General features: G+C 40.6%; 1 protein-coding gene across 2 annotated transcripts; it reads right to left on the bottom strand.

The window, feature by feature from the left end:
- Window positions 1–9,529: 9,529 nt before the first annotated feature.
- Window positions 9,530–24,484, bottom strand: lrguk (leucine-rich repeats and guanylate kinase domain containing). 2 transcript variants are annotated; one of them, XM_034218857.1, is made up of 21 exons: window positions 24,219–24,484; window positions 23,990–24,043; window positions 23,668–23,769; window positions 23,404–23,485; window positions 23,198–23,298; window positions 22,840–22,921; window positions 22,597–22,721; window positions 21,276–21,419; window positions 20,991–21,071; window positions 20,642–20,728; window positions 20,365–20,471; window positions 19,532–19,651; window positions 18,769–18,865; window positions 16,983–17,096; window positions 16,582–16,783; window positions 15,539–15,655; window positions 14,972–15,123; window positions 12,832–12,920; window positions 12,427–12,489; window positions 10,981–11,099; window positions 9,530–10,633 (listed from the first exon to the last, which is right to left on the bottom strand). In XM_034218857.1, the coding sequence occupies exons 1-21, from the start codon at window positions 24,348–24,350 to the stop codon at window positions 10,419–10,421; spliced, it is 2,385 nt and encodes a 794-aa protein (XP_034074748.1). In that variant the 5' UTR covers window positions 24,351–24,484; the 3' UTR covers window positions 9,530–10,418. The 2 variants fall into 2 exon arrangements, with proteins under 2 accessions (XP_034074748.1, XP_034074749.1); XM_034218858.1 differs by having other exon boundaries at window positions 24,008–24,043.
- Window positions 24,485–25,666: the final 1,182 nt, after the last annotated feature.

The raw sequence follows: 25,666 nt of genomic DNA, 5'->3' as shown, positions 1-25,666 counted from the left end.
GATGGAAGTGTTTTTTTGTCTGTATATGTGTTAGTTACTCTGAACTAAACTTTGACCCCCTACACTTTGGAACATTTTCTGATTAAACTTTCAGAATCAGGACATGTCACCTGCTGCTGAGTTCTGAAACCAGGCTGGGATGCTTGTTTTCCCACGCTGGTATTTCATTTGTGCACGGGCCTCCTTTTGTGTGGCAGTAACGTAGGTATTGATAGACTGACAGCATGAGATGAGTGTCAGACGTATATGATGTTGTTTCAGTTTCTGTTTAATGCTGTCACTGTTGATACATGTGTTGGAGTTTCACAGCAGGGAGATGGGCAGTCTCTCTGGCCGGAGGCTCAAACTATTCTATCTCGCATCCATAAACCATACAAGCTGGGCAGAGCGCCCACTGCTGCCAACTACAAAAAGCTCTGCTCTGTGCCAAGCCTTGTAGCGCTACAAGCGTACGTACAAACACGTGCACGCATGTTCACACACAGAGCAGAGAGGCAGGGGAAGCCACAGCATGCACGAAACAGACAAATCACATACATCCATACCCTCTGTGTATACACACTAGGCGCTTGCAGATAGATTTTGTCATAATATATTAATTTCATAAACCACACTACTTCCCGCCTCCGACTGAGATACGAGCTGTCATGGCAACAGAAGAAAACAGCAGTTTCAGCATGAGGGCTGGTTTGTTGGGACAAGCTGCACCAGAGCAGAGGATTGAGATGCAGCAGAAGTCTGGGCTGATGGAATTAGTCATGAGTGTGTGTCCAATTACCACTCTGAAGTCGACAAAGGATATCCAAATAATGAAGAAAACCAGTACTCTTCGCTGTGCTTAAGAAGACCAAGTGTCACAGAAAATCCTGTAATCAACATGAAGAGAAAACTCCGGATACACATGTCGAAATGTGAGCCAATAATCTCACAGTAAAAGAGATTGTTGGCTCACAAAAAAGACCATTTTTTAAGAGATTATAATTAGCATGTAATTGTTTAATTTAAAGGGTGATTCAGAAAAGGAAAATGCAATAAGATCATGTGTCGATAACAAGACAACCGTTATTATCTCAGGAGTTATGAGTGTGCATCTGACCTGGAGAGATGCTTCAAATGCAATAGGGTTTTTGACAACTCCTAAAGGTCAAAGGGCAGCAGCTGTCCACAATTGCCCTTTTAAACCTTTCAAAGACCAAAGACATACATGTAGACAGGGAATGAGGTCAAGAGAGGGCTATGGGATAGAGCTACCTTTTGAATTCATCAGGGGAAGACAACTTTTACTACTGATGGACAACGCCTTCATAACTCAATTCAAGTTGCATGAAGTCATGTCTACAGCTTTCAAACATCCAACTCTGACTGGAACTATAACAATCACACAGGGATTTGACTCAACTTGTTGAAGTGGCGTCTTAACAGCATTTAACTTTGCATATATGTGGTGACTTTGCTTAAGGGGAAAACAAAAACCTTCAATTGTGTGTGTGTGTGTGTGTGTGTGTGTGTGTGTGTGTGTGTGTGTGTGTGTGTGTGTGTGTGTGTGTGTGTGTGTGTGTGTGTGTGTGTGTGTGTGTGTGTGTGTGTGTGTGTGCGCGCGCACCTTCATTCATTCATTCATTTGACATGATGTATCAGCCCCGGTGCCAGCATGCTGCTCTGCATCCTACGACTCGTACAGACTCATCTCACTTGGCAGTCCCAATGCTTGGCTGCAAAACATAAACAACAGAGAGGTGAATCTGCTGACTTGGAAATCCAGGTGTTTCTGTGAAATAACATCGCTTGGTAAAAGCATAGGAATTTAGATTCAACTCAGAGTTCATTGGTAAACTGACAGTGATTACTTGATGAACCTGATTGACCTCTGTAAAACACATCTGGCAGGAAATGACAGAAAACTTTTTTGTGACATCTGTTGAATGTAATCGTTGCAGTTTACTCACATATTTGTATCCACTTGTGTTCCAGCCGATAATCCGGGATGGATTGTTTATACTGATCCCTTTTGAAAGACACAATATTCATTGAAACCAAAGACAGTTCAGTGAAAGAGGTTATCATGCTGAAGGAGTTGCAGCAAGACCTATGATTCAGTGCTTTCTCTGCACTGCTGAACCTAATCCAGCTTTAGTGAGCAGAGCAGAACTGAATTTAACTGAGTTAACAGAGCAGGACTGTGAAGGACAGTAGGAAAGTGTACTCAGGTATGCTGTATAGATGCATTTGTATTGAAATAAAACCATTTTGTGATGCAAATAGCACAAAATAGAATTTGGGATTAATGTGATTTTCAACAAATCTTGTAAAAAAGTAAGTGCTACATATGTCCTGTCTTCCCTGTCCTAGGGCTCTCAACAGTGACGTATTGGTTCCTACTGAAGACATACATTTCTAAGAACGGGTCATCAATATGTACTTTTTCATATCTTTAAATATTTATTAATATGCACCCTGGCAGTTCACCATGTAGGGTGGAGTCCTAACTGCAGAGGCCTTTTGCCTCATGTCATACTCTCTTTCGCTCCCTTTACTGTCTAGTTAAGGTTTCACATAAAAAAATGTAAAAAGCCCGAAAATAACCTCAAATCTTTTACCAAACATAATTTAGGCAAGAATAAATTGTTATAAATATATGGGACTATTTTCAACAAAAGATTTATACACATTTGATGTTTTACTAATATATATTAATAAAACTCTGACTCAAGTCCACATGTGTCAATACCCATGTTCATTATATTGAAGGAATACATTAACCATGGGCATTATTGAGCACAGAGAAACAGACTCTCTCAGGCTTTAGCTTACCAACACATATTTGTTGGTAGGATATATTAAGTGTTATTTTCGGTCTTTTCATGGAATTTGTTAACAATAAGGACAACATCAGACGTATCCAGGAGTGAACTTCATCTGTTGTTGATGTGAGCCAGCATTTCTGGATGTTTTTTTTGTGTCTGAGAAATATAATATAATGTTGCTTCATGAGTGAGAATAACCATGCATTCTCCCGGCTCTGACTTTACTCAAACCAGCATATGAGCTCATATCTAAAGACTCTGTGTACACTGTGAAAGTATAAATGCACAACATCCATCAGTCAGGCAGTGAACTCAGTGGAATGTGTCTTCTTGTGTTGTACAATATTGCATGTTGGCCACGGTTGAGAGATGACTGAGAGATGACACACACACACACACACACACACACACACACACACACACACACACACACACACACACACACACACACACACACACACACACACACACACACACACGCAAGCAAGCAGGGACACGTCTGCTGAGAGCAGGTCAATGGAGCTCTGCGGCAGTACTCAATGGAATGGAAAATGGCTGGGGGGGGGGGGGGGGGGCAGACTGCCGCTTTGAAAGCTGCTGCTTCATATGCATTATACAAAAGTAAGTGTTTGGATAGAAATTCTGAAAACGAGTTTTTGCATATAAACATGACAGCCAACAGAGACGTGGAGAGGTAAATGTGGTTCAACATTGCAGGAAAAAAAGTGGAAGCATAATTCCTAACATTATCCATCTATGTTTTCATTAACTGCACTGGGGTTGCCATTTACTGACCTTTACAATGTTTGATTTTATGGAAACAAATTCAAAATAAAGGTAAACAAGCATACCCAGCCTCTGTAGCCCATCAACACAGGCTGTTTCCTCATCAAACCCTGCTCATTCAACTCCACAAACCCTGGCTTTCCAGGATTAAATATATCAGAAATTAATTAGCACTTGACCTTATGGTGGGGTAAAAGATTTCAAAGCGGGGACACCTGGGTGTTTTACCTCTGTCACATAACCCTTGTCCCTATAATCTCTCTTCCCTCTGTTGTAATTGTCTCTTTAGACTCTTATCCTTCATCATTTGGCCTTTGGAAAGCCCCTCTTTGGTTTAATTGATTATGCATGACACAGCATGGGACACAAGGACGATAATGTGTTGCATAGTCAGAGGCTCTAGTCTACTGCATTTTCATGGATGCTTTGAAAAGGATGTATTCAGTGGATCACTCAATTTCATGGAAAGTGGACTGTGGGTGTAACAAGGCAACAACTTTCAGGAATATATAGGCAGTAAAAGCAGGAGATACAGATACAAGGAGGAGGAGGAGGAGGAGGAGGAGGAGGAGGAGGAGGAGGAGGAGGAGGAGGAGGAGGAGGAGGAGGAGGAGGTGGTGAGGGTAATTGGAAAAGCATAGAGAGGCTGGACTGACAGAAATGGAGTAGGCTTGAGGAAAGAAGGTGAACATTTTGTATTTCTAATGCAGCAGGACATACAAGATCCTAAACAGAGACAAAGGGGGCATACAAAGAAAGAAGGACCTTTTTGTTTTTAATCGCTAACACATGTTGCATCTGTGGTTTGGTCTAGTCTTACTAGTTGTTATACTGTAGGGTTCCCCACTTCTCACGGGAGATGAAAGAGTGGAAGACAGAAAGATGAGGTGATGGAGACTACTCCGGGGGGGGGGGGGGAATAACATCTGCAGAAAGAGAGAAACACATGGAGGTGGAGGAGAGGGAGACAGCCAGAGGTATGATATTATATGAGAATAAGAGAGCTGCATGGTGAGAGGGTACAGAAAGGTTTATGAAAACTGCTGTCATCACCTTTTGGAAAGCCAACATCAAACCAAAGGTCAAAAGTACGATCAAAGGTCAAACCTTATAAAAAATCAAAGGAGAGATCAAATGCAGGCACTCTAATGTTGAGAAAGTGAAACCCCGCCTGACTAGAAAGCAAGAAATAAAGCCAAGATTCCTTCTGTTCCTTCCCATCCCCAGCACAGCTGTAGCCATGCCTCCCTCAGGCTGCCATTCCCCGGCTCACAGGTGAGGTCAGCCCACCCTGGAGGGGGCAGTATTGTTCAAGTAAGGGTATTTGTCTGGGCATGTCCACCCCATCCACCTGACCCACAGCCAGAGGGGAGCAGCCAGATGTGGCATGGGGGAAGTGGGGTTGTGTGTGCGTTTGTTTGGAGTGTTTTGATCCTTCTACTGTTAAGTTAAGGCTTCTTTGGACATTATTGCTGTGCTATTGCTATCTTACCAATGTTTGCAAGCTAGCTAAGAAAAAAACAAATCCTGTGTGATGTGATAATAAATAATAATTCCTTACATTTATTATAGCGCTTTATCAATGACTCAAAGCGCTTTACATATACACACATTACACATATATGATACATGCAATGGTCAGATACTGTGGACAATACCCACAGGAGCAAGTTCAGGTGAAGTGTCTTGCCCAAGGACACACCGGCTTTACAGACGCAGCAGCGGCGGGTTTCACCCCTTGATCTGATGATCATTGCACAGCACACTGCGCCACACCGTCCATCTTCACGCCTCGAAGACATCGAGGCGCTTTTACAGGTACACATTGGTATTATACATGTACTGTGGACAATACCCACAGGAGCAAATCCGGGTGAAGTGTCTTGCCCAAGGACACAACGGCCTGACGCAGTGGCGGCAGGAGCGGGTTTCGAACTGGAGTTCCCCAGCACTCCCCCTTGATCTGATGATCGGATGCACAGACCACTGCGCCACCCGTCCCTGATGTCCATCCATCCATCTTCTCCCGCTTATCCGTGGTCGGGTCGTGGTCGATGTGATGTCTAAAAGTGTTCATTTGTAAGTTACTTTGATGTAAGAACAATACATTATTAAAGAGACTGACTGTATAGAAGTTTATGATAAAAATAATTACTTCTTGAGAGATTTTTTACCTGTGTGAACATTGTAAACATCATTTTATGGTCTCAATCCCTAGTTTCAAGTATTATTCAATGCTCCATTTAGAGTAAAATAGACAAGGTCTTGGCTACTATCTACAGATCTCTTTGGTGTTGTTTATTCCTTTTGCAACTTTTTATATAAAATCTTTGAGTACTTACAGTATATATATGAGAGAGAGATTTAAACTCTTGGCAAGAAAGTGACAAAGTGTTTCTCCCAAAATGTCAAACTATTCCCTTAAGGCTAATATACTGTATGATAGATGATATAGTAATTACTACATAACCCACAAGTATATACATGTTCAAAGATGATCAAATGTCCATGACCAATTAAAGCATACAAAACATATAAATCAATGAGGACCAAGTGTGCTTCCTGACATCCTGCCTGTATATTGATGAATAGCGAGCTCCTTAGTATGCACCGTGTATTGATTATTGCAATTACACACTATTACAGTTCTATTATCCGCACTGACTGTCTTTAACTACACTAGAGAGCAAGAGGAGGAGTGAAGGAGGAGAGGGGGAGACAGTCAAAGTGAGAGGGAGACACTATACAGATAGATGGATGAAGCGAGACTCTGCACCAAAGTAATTAAAACAGAAACTTTTGTTTCAGCAAGTTGACAGGGAATGAATCTGGCAGGGAATTAATCTGTCCGCGGGGAACACAGTGAGGAGCTATACACACACACGCACACACACACACACACACACGCACACACACACACACACACACACACACACACACACACACACACACACACACACACACACACACACACACACAGGGAGGTGCAGTGCAGTGTGCCGTTGCCATAGTTACTGAGTGTGGCGCCACATCATGCGGCAGAGTTAATGCAGAGGTGTGTGTTGTGTGTGCGTCTTATTTAGGCTTTCATTATATCACCACCCTGACCTATCCCCACATCCTCTAAAAGCACAGAGAGGGAAAGGTTGCAGAGATAAATCCGGAGTGTTCCTGTCGACATAGCTACGTATACGCCATCTGTAACTCCTATCTGTAGCTCGTACCCTTGAGGTGTACCATCCGTATGCTAATGGTGGATCATGGCATACTGAAAGAAAATATGTTGCATGGAAAGATAAGAGCTTCAAGTCAGGGCCTAAGGGGAAGGGTTCCTTTGGTTGGTAATAAAGGGGGACTGGACAACCTGATAAACTGATTCTAATGCTGCTTACTGTGTCTTGAACACTGCCTCCTGCCTGTCTATGTGTAAATGTGATTTAAAGGATGTGTGTTTGTAATCTGAGATGAAAGAAGTATTCACATAATGCACTGAAGCCCTGCATTCAAGATTAAGTTTAGTGAAAGTACAGACATAAAATCTGCAAAATATATCAAACATAAAACGTTTATAAGAGAGAGTAGAGAGTGCCGTGGTATCTTACAAGTGAACTAAGGTGAGTATACCAGAGATATCTTCTTCAGCAGATTAATGTTGCCTGGAGAGCTGATTCTAATGAAAGACGTCATGTTTTACTGACAGATTATTTTTATAATCTATATATGTAGCAAGTAAATATAGTTGGAGATAATATAAAAGAGTACAAATAATATATACAGTAGCATCAAATAGAAAAATATGTAAAGTACAAGCGACTTTTAAATTGCATTTAGGTACATTTATTGAGTAAATGTTCCAAGTAACTTTCTACCACTTCGAGAGAGCCTCAGAAAGAATCAAATAAAAGGATAAAAAGTTCAAAGTGGAGAGCACTGCACAAGAAGGTTAGAGCTAAAGTTTGTAATCCATGATGCTCAAACATACTTCCATCAAATGTCCAGTAATAAAAACAGCAAGTTCAGCACAAATCCAAAACACCTGGGAGCTGTCGGCTCTTATTGTCCTCGACCTTACCAACCCGCCTGTTGAAAAACACGTTAAAACCTCATCTGTACTAGAAGAATTACTAATGCAAACATACATATAATACTGGTTCTCTTCAAAGAGCAGAACATCAAAGATAGAGAATACCATTTTATCGCTGAAGGAAGGATGTGTACATTCTAACTTGAAATGAGTGGGTGTGTCACTGCTCCTCCCTCCTACTGTGCACTGCACACGTGCAAAGGTTGGTTTACACGTTTACAGCTGCGCTTGTAAGATATTATATATTTTCACAGACTATTCTCCAAGTCCATTCTCAACCTCATAACCCCCTCCCCTACTGCCTATTCCCAAGACACTTTAAAAGGAAACCCCACAGGAAGGGGAATTAGCTGTAACTCAGGGACCTGTGTAGTAACAAATGACTGCTGCTTTAAACCAGGGGGTATAATTGAAAGCTGCTATTAACTACAATTCAAACACAGATTGTTTTTCATCTCTCTCTCAGGTTTAAGTCGGAGCTTTAATCTTTGATGGCAGATTGAAATGGAATGTGGAAATCGCTCTGGCAATGAAAGATTATCGTTGTATTAAACTGAAGCTGACTGCTGAAAATGACTGGATACATTACAGGACATTTCAGATTATATCTATTGTTACTAAATAGAAAAGTGTATGTTAACAGTTTTATTACTCAAGTTCCTGGTGCAGTATTAGACACAAAGGTAATATCTGCTCGGTGTCGTAATGGTTGCTGTTATTTCTTTCCATTTATGGTAATTCTAACAAAATCCTCTCTGGAATGAAAATATAGATTCATGTTCTGTCTTTCTCTAGTTTATGTTTTACAAACATCATAACAAATACATTCACAACATCAGGCACTTGAGCTTTGAAAACTGATAACGTGCTTCTGCATATCTCTCACATAACAACTCTTTCCTGCAGACACAAATCTTAGATGCATGCAAGTTTTTGTTTCTCCCAGAAAACGTGATTTCCTTTTCTCTTTGGTGAAATGTTGCTGTCTTGCAGAGTTAAGTCAAGATGACAGTGTGGGACATGTTTCTTTTACAGCAGCTGGTGAAGGGAGGAAAGTGGTGTGTTGCACAGTCATACTGTATTCTGTTTTAACATTCTTTATGTTTTGTGATGCAGACACCAGCAGAGAGAGATAAATACAACTGTTGCTATTACAGATAACTACTGTGAATGTTTAATGCAAGAGTTTCCTTACTTGTTAAACATTAGGATTTTCTATATAGTTTTTTATACCCAGTAGCTCCTGTAGTCATTGAATCTAACACTGCAAACAGGTAGGAAAACAGACAATTACAGGTGCAGACGCATGAAAAATAGATAGTAAGAAGAGAAATGAATGCATTGAGAGTAGATTTTCAGAGGGTGAATTTGCAAAGCTCCCAGTCACTCCCATCTCTACCTCATGTTATATATGCTCAAAGGCTGTGGCAAACCTTTATTATGCATATAGCTGTGTCCGGTGTTATGTTAAAGCTAGGGGGCCGACGTGTTAGTCCATGATGAGCTTTAGTAAAGGACACAGACTGCAAAGTAAGTGGGTTGGACCCCAGAGGCCCAAAACACACTGTCTAGTTTCAAACTGCCAAAGAAATATGACAGGGTTGCAACATCTGCTGCCTGAGAGGAAGACAGACAGTGATGGATGGCCAGGTGTGTTTTGCATGGGTGCAGAATCTCTGCATACACAACACTGCCGGCAGAGGCACCGGCTAAATAAGCAAAGCATACATCTGTGACAGATGACAATTTCTATTTACTGTGAATCAAAAATGAACATTGTGCAAAATTTACAAACACACAAGTTGCATGGCTGTGTGCTACACATACACACACAAACTGACAATAATACACACAGTTGTTTGTGATGGCGCACTGTTTAATACCTGTCAACAACTTCCATATGAACGCATTTCCAGTTGAATAAATAATCCCATTAGAATAGATAAAGATTAATGATGTATTTATCATCCAGTGACAAGAGCTCTATGCTGCATATGAAAGATCAGTATCCAGATGTCAATGGCAAACCCTATTTCATGAGATTACTAAACAGTGGGAAATATAATGCCACTTCACTGTCAGGAAAGTTTATACTACATTCATAAAACATGACATCTACCACGCAGTTTGTACACATACACTTTTCCAAGACAAACAGACAGATCATTTAGTCAAGAATGGAATATGTTATTTTGAAAACAAAATAAATAGTAAATAATAAACACTAATAGTGTATGAGCTCTAATCATAATATATGTCAACGCTACATACCTTAAGGCCTGTAAGCTAGTAATTTGAAAGAGGAAAAGAACAACTTTGCTTATAATTATACTGAAGTCCCCTTCTATATATGGTCAATAACACCATCATTTACATAGTATATAGCAAGTGCAGCAGATCCAGACGTGCTGTTGCACGAGTGACAGCTCACAGGAAAAGACTAGTACTGACAGATGACGCCACAAGTGTTTGTCTTGGCTGTATCGCCATGTATCACACGCTGTGTAGTTTATGTAAAGATAGCAACAAATGTGTGGTTTGCGGCCCTCTTTTAACTTTTGCAGGTACAGACCTTTGAGAGGAATGCTTATATTTGTTTGACGACTATAATGCATATATTGATTGATCTAATTTCATCTGATTTTAAATGAATGTATCCTTCATAAAGCAGTTGCTTTGAGAAGCCTACCAGACTTTAAGATTCACAACTATGTCAGTTGTCAGATAGTCTGAACCCTTAAGAGCTATCCCTCCCGGTCTACATCTCCGCCCTCCCCTCCTGCTGGGTGTGGGCTGGGTCTGGGGGACGTAGCCGGGCTTGGAGATGCAGGGGTCTTGCGCCCAGCAGGGATTGGTGGCAGGATAGGTTTGTTGTTGGACCCAGGACGTTTATCTGAGGAGGGAGAAACGACCACATCTTGCAGATCTGTGCCTGGACGGGTGGCTTCTGGAGTTTGGTCTGAGGAAGGAAGGGGAATATTTTACTTGATGCAAGCACAGACCTGGAACCAGATCAACACATCTTTTGAACTTAGTTACTGACAGCTCACTTATCTTATAATCAATTGTAATAGTGTTATTATAATAGTCATTAAAAAACAATGAAGACTGTTTTTAGACTAAATTAATTGGAATATGAGAAATATAGGAACATGTTAAAACTTAATGCAGAACAAGTGTACAAATGACTTGCTAAACTGTCTTTTCCCTGGCCTTTAGCTGCTCGTGAATCTCTCCTCTCTTTCCTATCTATTCATAACACATAAATGCCCTAAATTAAAGCAAAAGCAAAAAAGCAGTAATAACCTTTGAGTGTTTCCAAGTTGTGTCCCAGGACAGATATGTCTTGCGGCTCCACTGAATCATTCAAGCCCCCGGCTGAACCGGGCACAGTCAGCGCGGAACTGGCACGAGACTCATCAGAGCTGCTTGTGAAAGGGAGGAAAAGAAGGGATGGAGGAAAGACAAGCCACAGAGGGTGAGGGGAAAAGGGACAGACAAGGAGAGGAAAGGGAGGAAGACGTTCAGGTAGCAAGAGGTGTGATGTGTGCAGTGAAACCAAAATTAGGTTGTTGAAGAGACCAGAAATTAAAGGAGGAAAAACGAAAAAAATAGATAGAGGGGAGGTAATGCTTTAAGAAACTTCAGCAGAATGTGCTTATGGAAGCTTTATCATATTGCTGAAACCACCCACAACTGACAGTACTTTTAAAAGTATTCCTCAATATCCAAGATCACTCATTTGGGTTTGACTATTTGTTTTAAACTATCAAACCAGCAGGTATGTATTTTTGCCATTGAATTGACTAATCAAGACATGTCTACGATGTTAATGTAGATGCATACACACAAGCAAGCACACTCTGACACAAACAGACATGTGTTTTACAGTATAAGCAACAAAAGCCTACCAGAGAAATACAAAAGCACCCTCTGTTTCTTTGAGACAGACCTGCACAAGTAAAGACACATCCCTATTAAGAGGGCAGCTAGAAAGATGTCTGGAATTTTTTATAGAAATTCTGAAGGGCTGAGTAATGCTAACGCTACAGACTGGGGGCACGAATCACTCACATCGTGTTGACAGAACTTTGGTGAAACTCACCTTCTGAGAACATGAAACAAATTCATTTTGACTCTACATGCTCTGAATCTATGCATGTATCTAAAATGTTATCTTTTGCTAATTTGTAAAGGTGAAACAAATCTGTGTGTGCTTTTGCATTCACAACACACACACCACACAAACTATGTCAAGGTCTGATTAAATCCATGTTTGTGCAGTAAGCCTGTTTATTGAGAGTAAGTGTACACACAGGGGAGTCACAAAAGCTCTAAAACCAGAATGTATTAGTGTGTGTATTTGTGTGTAAGCAAGTGTGTGCTGAGCATGTGTGTTCAGATTTGTCCTCACATATCCAGCACCAGTAGAATGAGCTCTATAAAAGTGAACATATGTTTTTAAAAGCAGGCACAGGGAGCAAAGATAACTACAACTAAAGCAGTTTCCTGATCCTAAATCTTCACATTGTTTTAATGAAACCATAAGGCTTGCTCTGGCTCATAATACACTGCATCTTAAATCAAAAAGCCATTATTATGAATTTAGAAACCATAAAGAGCGAAACCTTGTACAACTTTGAAGAAGGTATGATACATCTGTTTTATTCATGCAGTAACATCTGGCTGTACCGTTGACTGCATTGGTAGTGTGTGTGTAGATGAATTGTGCATTTGTGTGTGTGTTCTTACCTGCTGGCCTCATTCACATGGGCATCAGGATTCTGCAGGGATGATGGTGCTGATTGAGCAGAGCTGAGAAAAAAAAATGGGATTCAATAATTGCTCCAAGTGACTATAAAGTATATGAAACATTTTTTTTTTTACATTCATCTCTTTTCATTCAGATGTGTATTAGTTATTAGTGGTGACAGGTATATTTTAGGACAACTGAGAAGAGAGTCACACTACACAAGCCCATCATATTAACAAACACTCAGATTCAAATAATGAGGCCATCTGCCACTTCACCTTCAAGGTCATACAATACCCTAAACAAACCATTTAGGACAAGTGCACAAATTAAACCAATTCAGCCCAGTGAAGTGTGCCCACTTGAAATTAATCATTGAGAGCAGCGGAGTACTTATGATGGACCTTTTGAAGAGCTGGCTGTAGACCCCTGGACTCTTCCCTACCATAGCCTCTCTCACCAGATGCTCTCGCCTCCTGATAGAAGCTAGCTCCTGCAGAGGAGAGGGAAGAGGATGAGTAGAAGTGATAAAAGGAAGGAGAGACAAACAGGTACTTCAGGTGAGAAACAGTTGTCCATGTGAAGGGTGATTAACCCTTGTGTGGTGTTCGGGTCAAATTGAAGGATATTTTCGTTCAACCTGAAACTCAATGGCCGGGGCTTATTTATTGTGAAGGACATGTGGAATTGTTTTTATTTTTTTCCACTTATGAAAAAATGCCCACCCGCATTTATGTCCTTCATAAGAGGTTCGGGTCAATCTGACCCGAATACAATACCAGGACAGACAGACAGAGAAAAACACACACACAACACACACCACACACACACACACACACACACACACACACAACACACACACACACACACACACACACACACACACACACACACACACACACACACCAACACACACACACACCACACACACACACCACACACACACACACACACACACACACACACACACACACACACACACACACACACACACACACACACACACACACACACACACACACACACACACACACACACACACACACACAATGGTATGCATAGAGAAGCTGTTTGATCCTGGATAGTACACAAAACTATCCTAGAACATTATAAACATTTTAGATCTTCCAGAAATGTATAAACATTTTACATTTTCTCGCACTGTCCCCCCTCGCACCTGCACGCCGGAGGAGGGACTAAACAGAGACATAACCTCAGTGTAGTTACAGTGTATAGTGCAGAACTACAATTATCTACCAACAAAATGGCCAAAAGATATTCTGCTCAGAGCCTTGGAGCTAATAATGGATGAGAGTGAGTGGAATGCATTAGAAGAACACGGTGAAGTGGAACAGGAAGACATTTCTGAAGATGAGGATGATGTGGAGGTAAACTCAGAATTTGACAGCAAATTGGAAGATGAACTTGACTCAGAGCCAGCTGCTGGAAGACCCCCACAGCCAGCCGCAAGAAGACCCCCCAGTTAGCTTCTGGAAGACCCCCACAGCCAGCTGTAAGGTCTGTGGACCCTCAAAGGACTCCAAGACACAGACTACATGCAGCAACTGCAACAAGTACATCTGTGCTATACACAGGAAGAAGTTCTGTACAGCATGTGTTTCCTAAACGGACTTGCCCATTGACTCACATGATGTTCTGCAGCGTCACTTCATCAATATAGTTTTCGGATATACTGTATTTTATGAATAGTGACTGTTAATTGTTTTTATTTGCTTTGTGTTTATATCTGTTCTATGTCATTTATATGGATGTTTCATTCTCTCTATATTTCACAGCCAAATACTTTTGGATGTGTGGTTCTTGTGTTCCAATTGCTGATAAATTACTTTACATTACATTACATTGCATTTAGCTGACGCTTTTATCCAAAGCGACTTACAATAAGTTCGTTCGACCAACAAAATACAACTTGAAGAAAACAGAATCATATAAGTACATCAGGTTTCATAGAGCAAAAACATTTCAAGTGCTACTCAACTGGCTTTAGGTAAGCCAGTCCTTTATTAGTATAAATAAATTAGTTATTTCCTTCAGGGCTTTGATTATTATATGACAGGTTAAAAATAATAAACATTAATGACATTTTTTTTCATTTACATTAGTCCTAGAAAAGCATGAGCAAAATGTAAACTTAGTTTTTATTACAGTGTATTTTTTTTAACATAAATTACATTTTTATCACAAAAAACGATGGACACTTCCATTGTTAAATTTGATCTAGCAAAGAGTATTTTCAAAAACTAATTATATATTTCATTTATATTGTTGGGGAATGAGTTAAAGACAATATATAAGGAATTGTGCATGTTGAATTTAGTTCTGTATTTTTTTTAAACCCTGAAATATGTCCCGGGTCAATTTGACCCGAACATTACCAAAGGGTGCGAAATGTGAACATAACACAAGGGTTAAATGAGATAGGAGAAAGGGGGGGAAAGTGGAATATAGTGGGTCCAGGGAGCTTTGATGTTCGACAGTAAAGAAGATAAATTCATATTTTTTTTCAGACATATTGTTACTCACAACAGGGTTCTTCTCAGGGCTGAGCTCTGCCTGGATCTTGGTAAAATAGTTCCTGTAGGATGGATCTGACGGGTCAATAGGTGTGGCAGAGTGAGATGCAAGTGCGCCGGATCCAGACCTCGGTGAGGGTAGCTTCTCCTCGGGCTCGTGACCTGAGAGAGGAAGAGACGGACGGTGTATATCAATACTTCTTGGTAATACTGTGTATGATGGCAACAGCATAAATAACATTCAGGCACAAAACGTATGTACAATAAAAGCAGATACACTGGATGACTCTTAGAGTCTGGCATGGGTCATGATACAAAAATAATTCATTTTAACATCACATAATGAAACCCTTGACTGCAAAGCTTTCCAGAGCCACAGAAGATATTATTCATGTATTTGTCCTTACATTTCCTGGCACGCACATTTTCTTTGGCATTTAAAAAAATTGTTGATTGCCCATTAAAAAAAGGAAATAAAAAAAGCCTTGCAAGGTGCCCGGACTGCACTATGCAGCCAGCGTCTTGCATCACAAAATAGTCTGCTAATGATGATCTGAACAAGCAATCAAAAACACACCATTGGAGGTGTTGTCAGGGGATCCTCTGTTGTTGTTCTCTCCTTCTTCCTGCTCCTCTAGCAACAGGTACTCCTTCACAACCTGCCTCAGTGACTGGTAGGCTTCTTCCCAATCAGCTATTCACACACACACACACACACACACACACACACACACACACACACACACACCACACACACACACACACACACACACACACACACACACACACACACACACACACACACACACACACACACACACACACACACACACACACACACACACCACACACACACACGACACACACACACACACACACACACACACACGCACACGACACAACACAAAAAATGTGGTTATGAACAGAACCAATGCATCTCCCATCAAACAGTAATACATCAAAGATATGGGGATGATGACCTTCGTGTAATGAGGCGCTGGCTAGCAGTGCATAAAAGTGATGAGGTTCCGTGCTCCCTGTATGTTCATCTCATTAAGAGAACAGCTAACATGTCTGAGTGCTTTCAGGAGGGGATGATAAACACAGCTATTCTGCAGCTACGTGCCTTTAATACATGTGGTAATTGGATTGAAAGTGTAGTGTATGGATTTAAGTGAAGTGTGTTAATTTATCCAAGGCTACAGCAATGACACTTGGTTTGATTTAAGCCTGGGTAAGGCTCTTTTGTTAGCCCTGCCAGCAGCTACTTTAACAATTTGCAGGTGAACAGAGCGATCACAGCAAATGTACCTTTTCTCTTACTAACATTATATCCAAAGGTTGAATAGGTAGAAAGAACATTTATCCCCTCTAAAGTGTTTTATTAGCTTTGAATAATAATGGTCAGTATCTATAATTACAATTTGTACTACAATTACAATTACATTAACTTAACAGTAAAATGAATCAGATTAGCCACTAAAGGATGTAAAATTATATTACTATCCTCTGTAATGCACTCATAACTAAACAAGTTCATTCTGGATCAAACTATATAAATACATACAGATTTACGTCACAATTCAGATACTTGAATTGGAAAATGCTTCTTTGCCGTACCACAGGGGATAACATTATCGAAGAATCCCAGTCGTTGCCTGTTAGTATTTGCGTAGAGCTCTACACGTGACACCGCCATGTCTATCTGTGCTTGGGTGTAGAGATCCCGGCTTGTCAGGTGACCCATGTACTTATCCATTTGGGTGGGGATGAGCAGGATGTATCGAGGCTCAAAGTAGCTGTTCTTCAGACTGAACACACCCTGCGACCAAAGACAAACAGTTGGACCTTCTGTTACAAATAGGGTGTTTATTTCGCATGTGTTGTAAACCTGTAAGACTTTGTATGCATCCTATATCTCTAGTAGATCTTTAATCCACTCTCTGACAATCTACTGGCTTTAGACACATTTTCAACATATGGTGCTTGATGTACTCTCACTCAATATGTTCCATACGCACCTCCAGCTCCATATGCACACAGCAGGCCAGTCCCTCCCTGGCTACTTCCTCTATGGCCTCTCTGCTCAGACCGTAGCTGTGACCTCCGTACTGCATGGTCTGAATGAACTTACCCTACCAGTTACAAGGGGAAAGAAAGAAGGAGAGAACATTTTAGTGCACTGCTTTATTGTCCCATTATTCATCATGGTTACCACAGTCCGGAAGCTATTTTATCTTCTAAAGCGGACATATTTTTTGACAAAGTAACACAATCCCAGCATGTTCTATCAAGATTAACAACCTTTAGTCCTTTGCCCACCTGTGAACTGAACGGTTGACTTGGTGGTCAGGGCGAACTCTCTCCCTTTGTTACTCCTCACACATGACCCCTGACCTGTTGTCTGATGTTTAGCCAGGCAGTTTTCTTTGAAGAGTACATTTTAAAACACTTAAAATCCCTGAAGCAAGACATTCTTGTTCTTTGGTTTGTGGCATCAAAATTAAAGGAATGTTGGTGTTATTCCCAAACAAAAGGAATAGCTTTTAGGACAAATGTCTCTAGATACACAATGTGTCTTCTGAAAATACTAGGTCAAACAGGAATTAAGGTCCTTCAAAAATGTTTTGGATAATGGGCCTTCTTAAATAGGTAATTGAAAAGCACTCAAACAAACATGCTTCATATGATTCCATATTGTCAGGGTTGGATTCGGTTCAGAACCAATTGCACAGCAGGTGTTCCTTCTGTTTCCGTCATAAGTCAGAGTAAAATAAGTACAGGGGACTGTCTGCTGATTGGGGTTAATTGTGAACAGCCGCAAGAGGCAGGGTCAAGAGGTTATGATTGCATGCACTTAAAAAACACATGTGAGGGGATGAGAAGTGAAAGAGGAAGAAAGCAGCTGACACATGAAAGGTGAGAGCATGTAGTGTAAAAAGGGAGGACAGGACGGCCATAAACCAAGTAGCTGACAGCAGAAAAAGAAGAATGGAAAAATCAACTAGACGGAGAGACAGACTGTAAAGACAACCTGGTCCACTTCCTCGGCACAAAAGGAATCAATTCCAGCATCAAAGGCAGCTCTGTGTAAATCATTACATGACCCAGACCTCCATCTATCATCCCCCAACACTCTTACATAACACACAGCTAGACAAGAGGGACAAGATGGAGAACAAATGTGTCCAAGGCCGCAAAACCTCAGCACATATTTCTCCTACTCTGGTCTGATTAATCAGTTCTACTTGCTGTTGATTAACACAAATACAAACTAAGCATGTACATAAAAACAGACCCTGGCAGTTGCTGACCCTCTAATAAAAACAATGTTTTCATGGAACTTTTCCAATGCATTTTAAAAAAAATTAAAAACCCATTCTTTATTAGTTGACTCAGACTAACAAATAATAGCATGGAAAATGTTGCAGGAGATCAGTCATCCTTTAAGAGATATTTCATTAATACAGCCGTTACACCTTATTAAAATGGCTCAATTCATCTGTGGTCATTTGACTATCAGTCAGTTAAAGTAAACTCAATCAATCCAAGTGAAAATTACTTATCTCAACCAGTCAAATGATTTTGGCCAGTGATTGGCTTGAATCAACCACAACAACAATAAAACATTGTTTTAAAACCTAGTGCATATTTAATTAACTTGTGGTGAGTATTCATTGATAATGACACTGAGTGTACAATATTATTTTAAGTTCTGAATCATTTTAAAACGTGTATTTTGTTCTCAGTTGGTCACTCCCAGGGTCTGTGGTGTAAACTAAATCTCAACGAATGCAATGAACGCACCATGTGAATCATGTTCTGAAAATCTTCCTCACTGACAAAATGGCAATCAATTCCATCCTCCTCCCCGAAGTAAGGCCCCCTAGTGGTGTGACTGGTTCTGTGGAAAAACACACAGTACAGAAACAGTCTTGAGATTTCATAAAACATATTTAGCTCTATAATTGACGAGGTCTGCAACTACTTAAAATAACCAGCAAAGGGGCCAATGAGCTGGGACAGGACCCTTGGGTTTCTGGAACATTTCAGTCCGTACTTTAGGATGTAGGTTATTTTCCATATTGCTGTACTGTTTTGGCCCCACATGTAATAGGTAGTGTTTGGGCACCTGGGACTACTATATACAATATATATATTATCCATACATTATTATCTTCACAATGTCTGACCTTTCCTTTCATATATTCAGGAGCAGATGTTATCTTTTTCAACAAGTTATGAACCTTTCTTCATATTGACACTTGAAAGGGTTGCTTATACTACAGTAAGAATCGTTGCTACCATTTGCAGATATGTGCAGCTTAAGAGCTAACCAGACTCAATACAATTGTTTTTTTTTCTTTTTCATACCACTAATACTTTTAAGAAAACTGTACATAACACCATTTAGTTTCTTAAAAAAACACAGAGCAGATCAATTATTTCAACATTTAATGATTATGTAATGTGGATTTTCTGTTTATTTTTCTATATTTTGTGATTTATTTTAGTATCCCTGCAAGTACTGTGACAATGCATGACAAGTGACATGTGTACAGAAACTGACCCATGGGCAAAGTATTCGTTCAGCTCCTGACACAGTCTGTGAGCCAGCTCTCTCTTCCCACAGCCCTGAGGACCAGTCAGAACCAGCATAGGATATGGAGAGTCTGTAGTAGGCATAGTACTGTTGGACACACACACACACACACACACACACACACACAACACACACACACACACACAACACACACACAACACACACACACACACACACACACACACACAACACACACACACACACACACACACACACACACACACACACACACACACACACACACACACACACACAACACACACACACACACACACACACACACACACACACACACACACACACACACACACACACAGGTGATACAGGTATGATCTCTTTGAGATGAGTTGAGTATAACCTTGAAGCAAGAGCACCAACTTCTCCAGTTGTGAGTGGTGTTCAGTCAATATGAAAAGGAGCCCTGTAGGGCAATATGGATGTGCTCTTTCTAGGAAGCACAGGGGAGAACGGTGAATTGAGTGTAGCTGCAGCATTTTATTTGCTGATGATAGATGTTTTCAAAAAAAGTGCTGATGCATGAACTAATTCTTTTCTTTCAGGGAGTAGAAAATATGAGCAACACAGAAACACTGCAGATAAATGCTTCACATGCTGTAGATGTTTATAATTATAACTAATCAACACATTTGACTGTAAACCTTCACATTCAGTTCTTTTAACAAATTCAATAAAGAGTTAACTCAATTCACTGGGTGGTTTTGTTTTAAGCTTAATATGCAGAAAGAAAGCAGAGGACCATTCAGAGGTTATCATAGTTACAACACAATATTTGGACCGACCTGTCATATAGCACCTGAGGCTGCATCAGCTGATACACCAGGTGGGTCATGTGATCCCGGGCTGCTACCACATCCAAAGGAGGGTCAAACTGGTTTACTGATGACACCTGGGATGTAAGGAATGTAATAACGTGTTGTAAGCAACCTCTGATGGATGGTAGAGATTAGTGCAGTATGCTGATAGAACATGGTCAGGTATTTTGAAACTGTATGTCTGCTGTGAAATTGTAACAGATCCTAGGGTCAAGAAATAGTAAATAGTTATGTTTATTTATACCTTTTCTTCAACAGTGACTTTCTCTTGGTCCAGCACAGTCAGATGTTGGAGGAGGAAGATGACTGCCAGTCTGTAATCGGGCTGATCCTGCAAATTACAGTCACATAGTAGTATAACAAGAAAAAACATATGATAAATATGTACTTGAAACCAACTCTCATCAATTTTGAAATGCTACATACAGGTGGAAGTCATCATAGAGCCTTAAGTACTAACAGACTGGGTACAGAAACAAAAGAAGAGAAGAAGCAGGAACAAAGGACATCTTTCAAAACTGTATACAGTATATCAACATATAACATAAATGTTCTCATATCAGAACCATGTGGTCAATAAAGGGTTAGGTTACCTGTACAGGGTTTCCCACTAGGTTGAGGTCCCTCAACAGGAAAATATCATGAATGTGCTTGCACTCCTGAATTTCACTGATCTGTAACAAAACCACAAGTTCATCCAGTTTATTTGTAGTTATTAAATTAGGAAACATGTTGAGTGTGAAAGTACAATTTCAGTCAATTAAGTGAAAATGTGCATTTGTGTCTGAATGTTTAACCCATACAATAAATGAGCTTAATCACATGTCAGATTGTTGGTGTTGAGACGTTTTTTTTTGAAGATTCTCAAAGATCAATACCATGTTTTTCTCCAGATTGATGGAGCCCAGCAGGTGGAGATTGAGGAGCCCAGACAGGCTGGTGATGCGGTTCAGAGACAAGTCAAGAACCTGCAGACACTTCAGATCCTCCAACCCTTCAATCCTCTCCAGCTGGTTTCCCCTCTGGACACAGAACGGAAAGAGAACACATTTAAAGAAGCGAGTATGTGATGTTCATGAATATGCACGCATACCTAAGTGGATTCTCACTCACTGTTCTACTTCATATAAAGCCAACAGTTCCCACTTATAAATATTAAAGACGTGCTACGGTCGCTCTGCAGGTTGCCTGAACCTTCTTTCCCCTCAGTGCTGAGTTGAGTGGCAGGCCTGTCTCTCTCTGCTAAATCCTGACAGGTGAGGACTGACAGCCAAACAGCTGGCGAGGTGCTAGCGCAGCGCTAACCAACTAAAGAGCCAGACCTAGGAACTCCTCCCTTGTCGGGGTCCCCAGCCTGCCTCTCACTCCATTCCACTGACTGAAGTTGTTATCCACCCGCCTGGCCACACCTCGTCCTGCTCTTGCCAAGCATGTTGCCTGGCAGAGGGTAGCTGTCAGAGGGCTGGGTGACGGTGCTGTTCCCTGGAAGCTCTGTGTCGGTGCAGTGATGGGCAGGGAACCGGGCTGACAGGGTTATGCTGTTGAGGGAGCCTGCATGTGAGGAAGTGGGGTCAGGGATGGGATTGGAAGGATGCTGGATGGACAAGGTATGTGTGACTGTGTGCTTGTATCTGTGTGTGTTTGTGTGTGGTGAACTCAGTCCAGGCTCACTCAAACACCAACAGCTGGTCCCAAAGCAAAGCCACAGACAGGGGCACACACAGCCAGGCCGATGGCTGCCGACAATGAGGAAACACTGATAAAGGACAGAACATGCATGTGTGCACAATTACACACACTCACACACACAGAGAGAGTGAGACAGAGAGATAGGGAGAGAAGAGAGAGAGAAAATGCCTGCTGTTGGACCATATGGTGATTCTCGATCAGGGGGCCAAGGTTTTAATGAATGTCAAAATTCAGCCAAAAACAGAGACATACAGAGAAAGACAGAGGGGCCAGAATACAGAGGCAAACATAAATAGGTGAGATTTAGCATACATTGAGTAAAACATACATAAAAAGAGAGAATAACTCTACTGTGGGTGTGGAGATGATATAGAGACAACACAACAAGCTCTGGCAAAGACAGACAAACTATGTGTATGTCTGTGCCTGAAAGAACTGTGTGTAGGAATTGTTGTGTTGGAATTAGCATTGTGTTGGTCATACTTCTGACTGTTATAGAGGAGCACCTACCAGGCAGAGGTGTGTGAGAGGCAGGCTGTGCAGGCCGCTGATCCTCGAGATCTTGTTGTGTGCCACGCTGAGATGGGTGAGCTTGAAACATTGCTCAAGGCCAGTGATCTCACTGAGACTGTTGTCTAAGCATGGGTGTGTTAAAAAATAATCACAAAAGGAACATGCAGATGCAAAGACAAAGAGAGAGGAAGTGTGCAAGTTCAAGTGCATATGGATGAATGTATGTCCTTATAAGGATACAATCCAGATCAAGATTACAAAGAGATGAATAGGCTGACAAATCCTCCATTTTTGTTATACGGTTGTGGGAGAAATTGACCTCCTGAAAAAAAAAGCAGAACAATATTAAAAAAGTGTTCATTACATTTCACTGAAGTAATTATTTTCGACTGAATTGATGGAGTATATAAAATAATTGTCTAATTCACTAAAGTCTACTGTCGTTCAAGGGCAGTTAATGCCATAAGCATATTCAAAGAGACTACAGATGGTGGGCCATGGAAATTCATTCCTATCTGGAGGGAATAGCAAGAGAAGGTAAAGCCCAAGCCGCCCATCAAATGTGCTCTTATCCTGTCAGCTCAAGGTCCTGTATTACTTTTAGGTTCATGGGGGGCTGGAATCCAAAGAAGCTGGAGATTTCGTTGTGAGAAGCATTCAGAGTGACGAGGTAGGGCATGTGGCTCACACAGGATAAATCTGGCAGTTGAGAAAAGTGAGAGCAGTTGAACATATAGGATAAAGACAGCAACAGAAGAGTATACATATTCAAATGTAAATAGATCTTTAATAAAGAATAATCACCTTTAATTTTGTTATGTGGCAGTTCCAGCATTTCAAGGTGGACATACTTGGATAAAACCGAGACGTCACTGAGATCTTGACTCTCCAATAAGAAAAATACAACTTCTGTTAAATAAATGTGCCTCAAAATAAACTGCAAGGATAGCGGTTAACATAACTATAACATGACATAATGTGAATGCATACTGATTTGTCACAAATGTCTTGATAATTCAGACAATCGACATACATAAAAGCTTGACTATTTCTTTGACAAACACTTACAGGCAGTGACAGGTGGTGGTACACATGATGCAGCCCAGAGCCAAAGCGTCCAAGGTTGGACACACAGCTGGAGACCACCTCAGCAGTTAAAACACCTACCTTCTGTAAACATAAACAAACTAAAAGTAAAGCTTTATTAGAATAGTGTGGTGGATATTTTATTGCAATTAACTGCTGGAATCCCTGTAACAATGCATCTACAGAATTCAAAAGGAGTCTAAAAAGCACATGCACTAATCCATGCATTATACACACACACACACACGCTTAATATGGATGCACAAATTGCACAAAGTGCAAATTACAAATCCAACCATTTCACCTTGCTATGGTCTTTTACCTGCCCAGACCTCTTGTGCAAGGTAACCTGCTTTATCTGTGGCATAAGAGAACACATAAGGGGTTTCATTGAAACTGCTCTTACTTTTTTGTCATGATGAAAACAATAAAAGAAAAATAAACAGTTCAACAACAGTGTGTTTCTATAAGTATGAAAACAAAAACACATGTTTCTTATTTAGTTTAAGCAGCTAAAGTAGCGTTATCCTTACCTCCATGTCTCTGTTTTCCTCTAGCTTCTGGCAGCCCGGAGCCTCTGCAGGGGGAGCGGCACTGTGGGACCCTGGGGGGGGGGAGCAGCTAGGCGACGCTGAGGACAACTCTTCACTTTCTGTTTCCTTCATTATTCCGTAATGAAAACTCGACAAAGTCTGACTTAAGACTTACTGAGAAGCAGTCAACGCGCGCACTTAGTGTTACAATTAAATAAAAAGTACGAATATCCGTGTTCCTGTTAGCTAGTAAGTTAGCTTTTCACATTAAGCACGCGCCCTCGTAACTAGGCAACGCTAAAACGAGTGCGAAATGAAAGGAGTTGTGGGTCATGTAGTTTTCCAGCTCCAAAAGGAGAAGGGGGAAAACAACCATTGGTGTTGGAAGAACTCAGATACTTAAAAACGTAATATAAATACTACAGTTAACTTAAATACACTATTATAACTACAACATGTTCTTAAGTAAAAGTACAAAAGTATTAGCATCAGAATTTGGTACTCATTTATTCAGATTAGCCCATTTCAGAATCGTAGGCCTATATATGTTTTGATTATAATTATTTATGCTTTGTAATTGTTATCCAGGTGGTAAAGCTGCAGCCAATTTAAATGCCTTTGTGTAGTGCAGGGTAGCTTGTGAAATGTACTGTGACTAACGTATTTTTTGTGTGTTAAGTGTTAATTATATTTCATCATTATATATCATTAATCCAAATCTGCAAAGTAACTAAATATATTCAATAAATGTAGTGGAGTATAAGTACAAAATATACCTCTGAATTGTAATGGAGTAGAAATACAAATCCCTCAAAATTGTAATTAAGTACAGTACTTGAGTAAATCTACTTAGTTACTTTACTCCACTGGAAAACAACACTTACATCTCCAAATCCTCCTGGGATAGCTGCAATGTGTTACCAGCCCTTTAAGGAAAACAAACTTGACATGCATTTCCAAAAGGAAAAACATTCACCTTCAAGGCCTACATCATTAAATAAAACCAAATGCAATATATTTGTTTACATACAGAATAGGCTATATAGAAACAAATAAATAGTACTACAATGTATATAAACATTACTGAAGTGTTTAGAAATGTCCAATTTTGTATAATACATATCAGCTGCAGGGTCATACAGTTTCTTAAATTTAGATTTCGCCTTCAGGAGTCCATGACAGTAAGCACTATTAATAACATAGAGGCTGTGCAAACATCTCACTATAGACTGTACCGACAAATATGGATTTACAGCCACAACTCAGGGCTTCATGTGGGCTTCAGGTGGTGTGTTGTCAGTGTTGGTTTTCCTGACTCCAATATGCTGCACTTCATGCTTCAAACCATGTTAGACAACACATCACAGCTGTCAGGTAAAACAACTCCTCCAGCGTTGGTCTCACTAATACTGTATGACATAAGGTGGAATCAGTAAAGTCTCAGATGC

Source organism: Gymnodraco acuticeps, unplaced genomic scaffold (assembly GCF_902827175.1).
Source record: "Gymnodraco acuticeps unplaced genomic scaffold, fGymAcu1.1, whole genome shotgun sequence".
NCBI classification, from domain to species: domain Eukaryota; kingdom Metazoa; phylum Chordata; class Actinopteri; order Perciformes; family Bathydraconidae; genus Gymnodraco; species Gymnodraco acuticeps.
This window is presented reverse-complemented; position numbering and strand designations above follow the sequence as displayed.

Excerpts from the sequence above, each read along its gene's own strand:
- lrguk (XM_034218857.1), bottom strand. The coding sequence starts at position 24,350 with ATGAAGGAAACAGAAAGTGAAGAGTTGTCCTCAGCGTCGCCTAGCTGC. Across the intron at positions 18,866-19,531 it reads AACGAATACTTTGCCCATGG|AACCAGTCACACCACTAGGG; the intron begins GTCAGTTTCTGT and ends GTTTTTCCACAG. Across the intron at positions 17,097-18,768 it reads TTCAGAACATGATTCACATG|GGTAAGTTCATTCAGACCAT; the intron begins GTGCGTTCATTG and ends TGTAACTGGTAG.